At 32.4% G+C, this 12,010-nt stretch overlaps 1 protein-coding gene across 3 annotated transcripts in view; it reads left to right on the forward strand.

The window, feature by feature from the left end:
- Positions 1–12,010, forward strand: part of LOC111003820 (voltage-dependent calcium channel subunit alpha-2/delta-3) — a 40,074-nt gene that overhangs the window by 1,746 nt on the left and 26,318 nt on the right. For all 3 annotated transcript variants that reach the window (XM_045633104.1, XM_022274533.2, XM_022274534.2), the window contains exons 2-3: positions 2,539–2,620; positions 8,259–8,369. In XM_045633104.1, the coding sequence (XP_045489060.1) occupies positions 2,539–2,620; positions 8,259–8,369 (193 nt within the window). The remainder of the gene's footprint in view (positions 1–2,538; positions 2,621–8,258; positions 8,370–12,010) is intronic.

Below are 12,010 nucleotides of genomic sequence, written 5' to 3' on the forward strand. Positions count from 1 at the left end.
GCGACAACTGACATCACACTATGCTGTTGCAATTACACCACAACTCATGTATGTCGGAATTGATATTGATTTTAACCACTCTATCTCTCACTTTATTAGAACTTTCAGTGTTCGGATTTGTTTGTCACTTTATATATGAAAATCGCAGTCTTTATCTGGCGCCTATAAAAATTAAATTTGAAATGTGAATAATAATACTTGAACGAGATATTGAGATTCTAAAATATGTATGTATAAAAATTTACATTTCTTTTATTTTTATGTTAGTTTTTCTACCCGAAGGGCAGGTTTACAATTAAACGATTTTTTTATATCTTAAATTTAATTAATTAATTAATTAAAATAATTAAGTTGATATAGTAACTTCGTGTACAACATATTTTTAGCAAAAATAATGAAATTTAAAATAATTTTTTTCCACTATACACATATGTGTAATTTATTAGTTACTTATTTTGCCTTTAATCTAATCCCCGGCCACAACCAGACGGTTCCCGCGCCGAATGTTTAGAGCAAGAAGAAAATATGAATTTGACATTAAAAATTATGCCAGTACGTAAAACAATATTGCTATTCCATTACTTTTACATTTACATTACCATTGTCTATTATTTTTGTTTAATTTAAATATCATTAAAATGTTATATTCTGGTAAAGGGTCGCTAATCAACTTTCATAAGTAAAACTTTAGTACTGTATTAAAAAACTGGACGAAAAAGATAGACAAAGTCATAATCTAAATACGGCGATATAACGCAAATTTAAAAGACTTTTACCAAATAAAGCAATAACGGAGGCAATTAAGCAGATTTTTATTTGACGGTAGGGGTAGACCGGAGCAAATGAAACTAGTTATGATCTGTTTCCACAACGTAAATATTTGCGGAGCGGCACGCGGGGCACATGTCAAAGGCGGCTTCGGTATTGATCTAGAGGGGTGCGGGTAGTGCGGGCGCGGGTTGGGCGGGCGGCGGCGTACTACGGACGTTGCCTTACGTAAGGGCGCGAGTCTGACACCCCGTCTGCCGGCAACCTGATTAATAAAACAACCACTATCGACTCGATTACCCGATATCATCGCTTATAATGAAGACGTCCTTGCTTCTTCGACCTCAACTTGAAATCGCTTGCATGCAATTTAAATTGTAGATATTGGTTGGTTAATTATGAGTTTAAAACATGTGGACGCTTAGTATGTTTATTTTGGGCCAATTAAATATATCAATATTATATGAGGGTTTTGAGTAATTAAGATTATTTTCATATATGTATTTACGCCATAATATAGAAATTGACTAACCGTAGAGTGCCGAATTTAATTTTATATAAAATACTTCTTTCTCTAGAATCAAAAGTTTTATACAAGTCATAGTATAATCATAAATATCCAAGCTTATAATGGCAACATATTTTTAAAATGCAGCTTGCGAGTTAAACAGTGCCGGTTCACTGTAACAATATGGTGCTCGTAAAATCAGGTAAGGGGTAAATCGGGGTCCTTAAGCGAGCGTAGTTCGGGTTAAACCTATTACAGTAACAAGATATTTAAAGCGGATTCCAACAATCCAACTTTCTTTTGTTTTTCAACAAAACCGTGAGCTGGTAAACTATTGAGTTACGGTAAACTTTGCCCGCGAGGTTCATTTTTAGTTTAAATGCTATATTGAGATTGATGAATTATGAAAATTATGAGTTATTCTAGTAAAAAAACCTATGTTTTTGCTTGGTTGACCGTTTCGAGTTTGTTGTGTCTACCTTCATTTTTGTTACAGTATTTGTTTTGTGAATTTTTGTATAGGTACCTTCTGTGCGTTCTAGTAATAATTATTTAGTCTTGTAATGTTTTTCTCAGTAAGCGAATTTTTTAATTCATATGAGAAATAAAGTTATTCTAACCGTAAAAAATATAAAATTTGAAACCACATAGAATACTTAAGTATCATTAAGTGTGGATGTTAAGTTTATGCTCTTCCCGTCTACGCCCTTGAATTGGGAGCAGTAAATGTAAAATAAGAAGCATTTAATATGTGTTTCTTTTTGATGTTTATACGTGTACTACCTAAATGAATAAATGAATTTAATTTGATGTTTGAGTTACTCACATCATGTTGTCCTAAATTTCTATATTTTACCACAACCTACCAGAAACTTTTATAAATAACTTTGAACATAGTAAGCGCAGCCCTTTCCGATAATATCTAAGTATTTATATTCGAATAAATCATAATACATTTAGTATTATTAAAACGGGGTCACGCGATAAGCTCACTGACATTATAATTAAACGTATTTGTCAAATAGACGTTTTTTATTATCTTTACTTTTACGTAAACATTTGGTGTCATTGGTGAATATCAGCACATCTTTAATATAAAATCATTGTATGCATAATAAATAACAAATTTTCTTACACTAAATAATAATATAGAAGAACCAGAAGGGTACGACACAGACATAGAGAGAAATAATTTGCGTAAATCTTAATTAAGATCTAAATTTACCATACCGTATGAAGAATAAAATTTTTTTTTGTTACAGAGTCAAAAACTGGGCGTTAAAATTTGGCGTGGACCTATGGGAGTTTGGGCGGCATTTCACGAAAATGAATCAAATTCAAAATGTAAGTATTTTTCTGCATTTATCGTTTGGAAAGTTACTTCAGAAAACTTTGAGGTGATCGGTTGGACGCCTGCTTATAAAAATGCAGCGAGCTCGCATCCCGCCCTAACCCTGGTTCGGTCCAGTGGAGAGGGGTGTCAGGAGCGACCGCGACCTACTTACAGTATCTGGGAACGAGGATTCCGTCCGATCGGATACCGGTAGTAGTACAATTGAATTTTGAATGCAATATTAGTGACTGGGCACTGAACACAGCTTTTTATCACACCGCTTCCATTTATATTCTGAGCAATCTCATATGGAAATATTCTCTGGCATGACCTCGTTAAAAATTTTAATTGGATTACAGACCAATTTTTAATTATGGTCACATGAGCATTCAACTTTCTGCCACAAGTTATATTTACTCCAATGGAAACACGTAACAAATTTTGATGATTCCTTTTATTTTATTTCTGCCAACCACATAAGTCGAGCGACATTTTCTCGTCTACGGCGTAACTGAGATGTCTTTGGATAAGCTACAGCACACAAAATAAATGTCAATAGCTAAATTACACAGGGGTTATATTACGGCAAATGCTTTTAGGGTCGTATTTCTGAAAGCAATATCTATACGGAAAACTTTTGTATTAGAACTTATTTAATATAACTATCAGCGATTGATACAAATCTTATAAATTTTCTATTTATAAAAATGTAATAGCGTAATTTGATATAATAAACCCAACAAATCCTAGCATAGTACAATATTTAATTGTACTATCTGTAGCACCGACATTAAACAGAAATATAAACTTTCACATTTATATTTTATTTCTGAATAGTGAGTCATGCATTGGTTTTTCCCATCGCTTTATCTACCTTGCTCCACTTTATACAAAGACACTGACCTAACTGTGTATATAGCCTTGATAATAGAATAGAAGAGAGGAAAATTAGGTTAAACTCTATCCACGCCCCACAATGGTCATATCCGATGTAAATGACAAACAATAGTATTCTAGAAAATATTCAGATGCCGATAGTTATTAAAATAATGCGTTAATTATCTTCTTAGGAAACCTTTTAAGTTAGCTAACTTTTATATATAGCTGTATTAAGAAGCCCTAGAAAATCGCTTAAAGATAACGTTTACTCTATACCCTATGTATGGTGAATAAGGCTGTGTCCTACTTTATTCCAACTTGTCTCTTGCTTTTAGGCGTATAGCAGGGACAATGCGTAGGCTTTCTATACAGATTGCCGAAGATTGTGGTTTTGTGCCAAGTGCATCCAACAACTATGTGGAAATTTATGTAGTATCATGTAGTTGCCACTTTTGAAGTTATTTCATCTTCCATAAAACGTTAAGTTATATTTATTGAAGGTTGATAAGTATTTCTTAATCATTAAATTATGGAAAATGGGAAATTATATATACGGTGCTTTGCATTATGTCCGTATCAAGGCTTCGTTGAAATCATTTTAATGAATATATTTTTTACGAGCTATAGGATCGGATGGCAAACTCCGTAGATCTCTTCAAGGGTTTATTTTTAAATAAATCAACAAACTTTTACACTGAAGACTACCGCAAATTACGCGTAAATATACACTAATTTCCACACACTAAGTACCCTCACTAGTTACTTTAATTACACGCACTTCACACGGTACTCATGTGTCTTCATTATTAGTTAATTTCTCTTATTTATTTATTTATATTGGTAACTATGATCACTTATGAATGTGAAATTTAAAAAAAACATATGATCTATAAACATTTCCTAAATCAAGAGCGAGACACTCTGCCACTCTTTTTAAACACCAAGTTCTGTTGTCAGTATAAGCTTGTTCCGAAAACTCTAATTACGTAAGTCATCTACGGGTAAAAATTTTTGACTTAAAGCATTGAGTCATGAAATCTCTGCACAGACGCCTTTCAATTTACTGAAGGCCAACCCAACCAAGGCTTCGACTGTTCTCGTCCTCGAATTTGGATCTATACCATTGTAATGACTATATAAATAATTGGCTTAGGTAAACGTATTCTTCATCCACTACTTTGAGACTTAAGTTTCCCTATGTGACTGGAGTAGGCAAGACATTCAACATCATTTTTGTCTTTTCCATGTTGTTGGTTAAGATGTTCTCGAGGCTGCTTCTTCCTTGCTACGGGCCGTACAGCCGTATCATGTCCCATCGTATCTTCTCCTGTTCTTCCCTTTTACTAGCTTATCAGCCGTTCTATGGGTAGGCTATTTTAAGTTACCGGGGCCATTGGTCTTCTAGGCTGGTAGCCGCATCTCTGCCGGAGACTTTTAACACCTACTGTTTTCTGACCACTAGCCAGGATCAGCAGAGATGCCAATTACTGATCCGCAATGTTATACTATTCATGATGGGGAGGTAAGTTGTCATTACCACGCTTGGTAAACGGGTTCGCGAGCGCCGTATTCTGTTGAGGTTAAATGCGTAAAAACGATTCCCATTTCCCAAACTTTTTCTTTCTCTTAGTTGCCTTCTAGGACACGATCGGGTAGATAAGAGAGTGCTTATCAGGCACTCCAGGGCTCATAAGTCCATAATTAAAAATATTTCTTAGTGAATATTTATATTTCGGTATCACGAATTCGTAGGTAAACATACATAATACATTAAGATACAAATAAAAAAACGTATACCTTGCAGTACATAAAAAGGTAAGGTAAGGCTTAATGAAATGGAATTATTGGATTCATTGGGATAGTTAATGAAAGAACGTAGGAATGTGAATGCTAATAGGTAGGAAATAGTTTACCGGAGGATTGCGGTGTAGGCCGCGATGAAACCCACATTGAAACGTAATGGAACACATTCTTAACTAATACATTAATCTTTCATTTTCTCAAATACTATTCAAGTTTTTTCTTTGATATTAATTTAATTTACCAGTCTACCAGAAACAAACTAACACGCCTCTATAGTCTGTTACACTCTTACGCGTATCGGCTTCAACGGCCGCGCTTACGCTACCGTAACCGATCTCGTCAGAGAGATGTGAATACGCAGTATGAGTTCTGTCCTACTCTAACACGTATTGACCGCAAATATATTACGTCATCGTGTGTTAGGTTTATTTTTGTTATGGAATTTTGTGATTCGGTGCGCTCAAAGGCCGCGATAAAATATATGCAATAGCTTAAAAATGATTTCTATAGAGTAAACTTAGTTTCAAGAGCCTAAAAAGCAATTTTCTCCTTTGTTACAACAAAATATTGTGATTTTTGTGAAAATTCAAAAACTAGGTTGACATTTTATATTTTTAAAAAGAGACTATGGTTTTTAAAACATAATTCTAACAGTCTATTCATACATGAAGCTGCTTAAAGAACACTCAAGAGTTATTGTGTAGGTCACGAGTCGTGGTCTTAGGTCACTTTAAACTTGACTTGGCTCTGAATATTTTATCAGAGAATTTATTTATACCAATAAAATTCAGAGCACACGTTATTAGTATTAGAGGAATACGGCTTACAATGTTGATTCTAACTTATTTAACAACGCACTATTCTTTTATTATTACTTTCTTTTTTTCTGAAGAAGGGTTGCTAAGTTAAGGCGATTCAAAATGGATGATGCATGGTTATAATCAAAGTCAAAAGATGTTTGTATGTAGTATAACTTCTTACATATACTGAAGCAAACCTCAATATGAATATGTGGGCTAAGTTAACTAACCGCAATTCAAATGTTAATCAATTAACATAGCAGAGGATAACATTTAGTATGGCTTGTAAAAGCCAAAATTTATTAATTAATTTAATGAAAAGGGACGAATCTTTAAACAGAAAAAGGAGATAAAACAAAGACCGATTTAGAGTGCTTGGGATGAGGAGTAGAGTATACGTAAGCAGATGTACTAAAAATTTATAAACCCCCCCCCCTCCTCTTGTCAGCAAAAGTAGAGCTCTCAAAATAATAGTACATAAACGTATTACTTTTTTGTAGGAATCCTCGAAAATGTATTACGTTTACAAGCATAGACAATGTGTGGGTAGTATGTGTATAAAAGTAAATAATTACTATCGACATTATCACCAAATAGTATTAGTGTGTACTGATTATTATTGTTTAAAATTCCTAATAATATATAGTAGGAAAAATAGGTTATCTGAAAATATTCAAAGCAATTTTCTTAATATTATAAAAGTACTTCAATCTTCCTCAACACTGGAAGTGGAATTAAATTGGCCGGTAAAAGAAGGTGAAACGTTCAAGGTGAGCTAAACTGGGAAGCCCTGTAACTTGTGAGCTGGGGACGATTACTTCATAAATCGTGACAAAGCATTTCCACTCTTTATTATTTGCCGCAACGTTTCACATACGAGGCCCAATCAATTCGCCCCGTGTCTACTGACACGAATCGAAACAGCGAAGTGAAATTTCAAATAATTTTAAAACGTCAGTTTTTTAATTCAAAAGATACAGTCTAGGAGTTAACTTATATAACATAATACATGAAAAATGGAAGAAAACGGTTTAGTTATTAGTATTTAGCACACAATTTAGGATACGTTTATAATTATTAAGATTATATCCATTAAAACTACCTTATAGCATTATTATATTAAAACTGAAAATGTATTTTTCCTGTGGTCCTTAATAATAGCTGATTACTCACCCGTGATAAGCGTGACCCACATTTTGCGTTCCCCTTCCTGAATCGCAATTAACCAATATATAATATTCCAACAGGGGAAGATTTAAAACACAAATCTTTTAATCTATTTATATATAACCGCTAAATTAATACATTATGTATATAAATTAATTAACATGTCTTTTAATGCTTGTTTTCTGTTTTTTATATATAATTTGTTAATCTGTGTAATCTGTTTTGGCTTTGTGTATTTTGTATAATAATATGTATTAAGTAAGCTGTTAGATTACTTATAATTAATTAAATAAATAAATAAACATAAAAATGTTTTTGCTTGGATATGTGCAGTAATTATGGTAGCTGTTGAAAACAGAATTCAATCAGCGAGCCGTAAGGATGGTGTTGACGTATAAAGTGGATTAAATTAACAGACTTAATTGAATTTAGGTTCCTTGTTAGGAAATGTGTCCCTCGAGTCCGGCGGAAGTGAAATACTCGTTCGCCAATTTAATATTCCATGAAATCAACTACATTTTAAATAGCATTTGGTTGCAGGAAGATTATTGAATTTACGTTTATATTTGCTTATTTAAAAAGTGAATTGTTGGTTATGTTAATTATACGATACTTTAAGAGTGAATAATATAGAAATTTAAAAATCACCTAACACCAGTATTACAAAGTATGTTTTATTAAATTTGATACAGTAACAAAGCCGTCATTGGTACAGCTCGAAATTCAATAACACCGCGCCTGAAGCGCGCCATCACAGAATAACAATAATTTGGCAGCGAGCATCCGCTGAATTCCGGACGAGAACGTTCCATTTTTAAATTTGACAGATCCTTGCTTTGGAGCCAATAACTCGATATTATGGCCGTAAACATAATTGTACTGTTTAGGAGAACTGAAGAACGGAAAGCTTATTTTCTAGTATTCATTATGAAATATTCAGATTTCATTTTAATAATTATTACGTAAAAGTTCTTGTTTTAAACTGTTTTTGTATTTTCAGAAATACCATGAGTACAACGTGGAGGTCGTTCGGAAAGACGGACTTCTTCTGGTGCGAGATCTTGCTGCAGAAGTCAAAAATCACATGGATTTCAAAATAAACGCCGTTAAGGTATGTTTAATTATTATTGTTAATCGTATTTATTAAATAATGTGTAACCTACTCTCTACATTACTTGTAAACTTTCTATATGTTTCTATTTTATATAATTACTTTGTTAAATAACAAGGTTTATATTCATTTACACCAAATAAAACATGGCTACCCAGACGGAAGCTCTGTGCAAACATTTTATTATTGAAGCAAAAAGCATTCCTCATGTTGCGCATTTCGCTTGAAAAAATACAAGCCACAAGGAGCCTTTGTTTTAAGAATGAAACGGATCGTTTCGCTCAAAAGTAAAACAGCTCACACAGTTATCCGCAATAGTGCGATGATGCTCTTAGTACTCTCTCGACTTCCGGCTGGAGAAATAGAAATATATTATAGAACAAACTGATCCCCGGATTTGTTGAAGTGCATCCTTTGATAGCGAGCGAAGTGCCTCACTGGCTACTATTGTTCGCATTTAAGTTTTATTGAATATATTATAAATGTTATAAAAAAATGTAAGTTTCATAAATTAAACTTTATATATACTCCAATATAAAATGGAGTTTCTCTGCATTTAAATTTATTTTATTATAAGAAATGTTGTATAATTAATTTAATAAATTAAATCTCCTTCACAAATCCGCCCACGTAGCTTCTCGAAGTATAATACCGTACAATTATTACTTACTACGATGTGTAGGCGTAGCCGTTACAACGCGGCGTAGAAGTATCGTAGACAGCCGTAGATGGTAGATACGATTGACGTAACATGCCCACAATCAATATTCATCAAACAATATGTATATATAATAATTTTTATATTTTATACAATATATATAATAATTTTTATCTTAGAATTACAGTGTTTCCCTGTGTTAGTATGTACACATTACTATCTAAATAGGTGTTAGATGTATCACAAACCTAATAAGTCATAGATTACTGCGATTAAGCTTTTGTGAATTTTAATAGAGTTAGTGATAAAAATTAAATACAATTTTTTTTATCGAACATTTGGGTCTGATTGAAAAAATGTTCCGCAAGTAATAAAGGATTTAGAGGTCAAAGCCAAGTGTTAGGAAATTCTTGAAGACAATTTTGTACATTAACATATTCAGCGTTAGCCGATATTCGCGATCATGTCTTTGGACCCTGTTATTGGAATTCTTCTGAATCTTGAACTAATCCCACTACCGCTGCTATCGCCCCAACTTTCAGTTTGATAAAAACTTACCATTTTCTCTTGACTTTGAAAAAGCTTGTAAAGCCTCTAAAGGCTCACTAACGTACAGTTATAGTATCACTACTGAATGAACATTTCTTTAAAAATATGTAGATATAGGCATTACATATAAAATATTTACATAATATTAATAATTACTATGCAAAGTTTTTTAGAATTTTCTTTTTACTAAGGTGCGAGTGGTATAAAATGTAGTGGAAGTTTTGGAATCGTGTTCTATTAATTAATGTTGATGAATGATGAGTTGATGAATTTTGATGGTATACAGCATGCCATAAATATATAAACAGTAATACTTCTTTAAGAAATGTTATTATTGCATGTATTGCTTCTATTCATATATGTGATATAAAATTATATACCTTCCTACTACGTGTTCACTATTATATGTATGTATGAGAGCGCTTTCAAAGGCTTTCTCTTACGTATTTAAACGTGGTTAGAATTCCTTTCTAAGTGACGAAACAGACAAAATTTTCGCATAACATCGTAATATTATAAACGATCTATTATTAATGTACAAACTCTGAATAAAAAGCATATATTATTTATATATTTAGAGGTATACTATGACTTTGGCCTTTTCGATCAATTGATCGATCGTATCGTAGTCATCTCATTGTATTGTTTGTACGATGGCTGGCCTATCTGTTATAAAATATATATCTAGTACTGCATCTTGATACATTTTGGTAGAAGTTTTCTGTTTCTGTTTAATGTAGTTCTGACTCCGTGATAAGACAAGGATCCCCGCCAAACGATCACTGAATCAGTGTGATGACCACATTGTACTTTGCCGACCACTTGAGCAGCTTATTGAGAACTGTTAGCGTACACTATATCATTATTCTAATTGTAGTTTTCTTCAATCGTGAAATTTATTTCATCGGTAAAGAGGATATTTGTGCGCTCTTGATCAGCGTATCGTGAAGAAGGCGTTTTGATTGATTCTTGATTGAGATGGCTCTTCTTAATTATAAACAATAAAGTATTGATTACAATATCCTTTTATACGCTTACGCTTTAACTTGACCCGTCTAGCTTAAATCTAGTAGTTGAAATTTGATCCTTTCCTGTTGACGGATTAATATGAAATTTAATGCCGTTATTATGGCATATATAACAGTTTTAACTTTAAAAAAATTGTAAAAAAATAAAATAGATGTTTTTTTTATAGAAAATAAAGAATAATATAGTGTAGAAAATGCACTTAAAGTTTAAAAATAATTCAGTAGATCCTAGGTACCAGTCATAAGACAACTCTCTCAACAATCTGGGGCATTCATCTGACAAAGGGATTAATTCGTTGGGCGCGCGTAAATAACGTTAAAATGTAAATTGCATATATTATGATATAGCGGTTGCCTTGATAGAAATTTAGCAAGCCTGGCCATTTTATGATAGAACTAATATCATTGCTTGTGCCTTTTTATATTTGTCAACTAATTTTCAATTTTCAGTCGGCAAAGTGTTGCAACTTGTGAGATTTCAAGTTAGTGAAAGTTAAATAAAGAAAGAACGTCATGAAATATGCATGGCTTCTGAATACAATTGCAAATTCCAGTTATTGTAATATTTCTTAACCTTTATTCATTAATGGTAATACAAAACCCTATTTGAAAGTTCAAAATTTAAAGAAATCTTTTCATAAAGGATTACAGTCGGTTCACGGTTTCACTCTGAACTCATTTTTAATGAGAAAGGTTCCAGTGTTGCTCTCATTACAACTGTTCTATTAATATTTGTCTTTAATTAAAATTTGAGGCATTACATTTTGTTAATAATAAAAATATTATCATTATTTTTTTAGATTGGCTTAAACCAATATATAAAATATTATTCAAACATTGGCTTGTTATTAATGAAGTATGGGCTTCTGTTTATAAATACAATCACCGTTGATTACTTTACAGTAATGCGTAACTAATTAAATATAACAGGACAGTACCTATATACTTCGTGTGCGTATTTTAAATACAACTACAGTAACTGTAGCTGATATATCACATATTGTAATATTAAAAAAAATCTAAATCTGTCATATTTTTTCGAAATATAGCTTGATTTGTTCCAAATGTTAAATACCCACTACTGTTTAGCTTACGAATTTTACAATTACAGATGATGAATTATTGATTGTAATAAATCAGCGAAACCTTTCATTCAGGTATTATTAAGAATCATTGTGATGATTTGTGGCATTTTCATTGAAATAGGAATAACAAATGAAAAATACATAAATCCGAAGAACAATAAGGTGAAAATAATCAACGAACTGTGAAAATAGTTATAAAAAATAATTATATTTGATAATGAACGGCTGTACTCCACCCAACAGCTCTATCAGGAAACACTAAAGCTTATCGTAAACCGTGGATGTCGGTCAATGTGTTCATTTTCCTGTGGCTCATATTAC

This window comes from Pieris rapae, chromosome 1 (genome assembly GCF_905147795.1).
Source record: "Pieris rapae chromosome 1, ilPieRapa1.1, whole genome shotgun sequence".
NCBI classification, from domain to species: domain Eukaryota; kingdom Metazoa; phylum Arthropoda; class Insecta; order Lepidoptera; family Pieridae; genus Pieris; species Pieris rapae.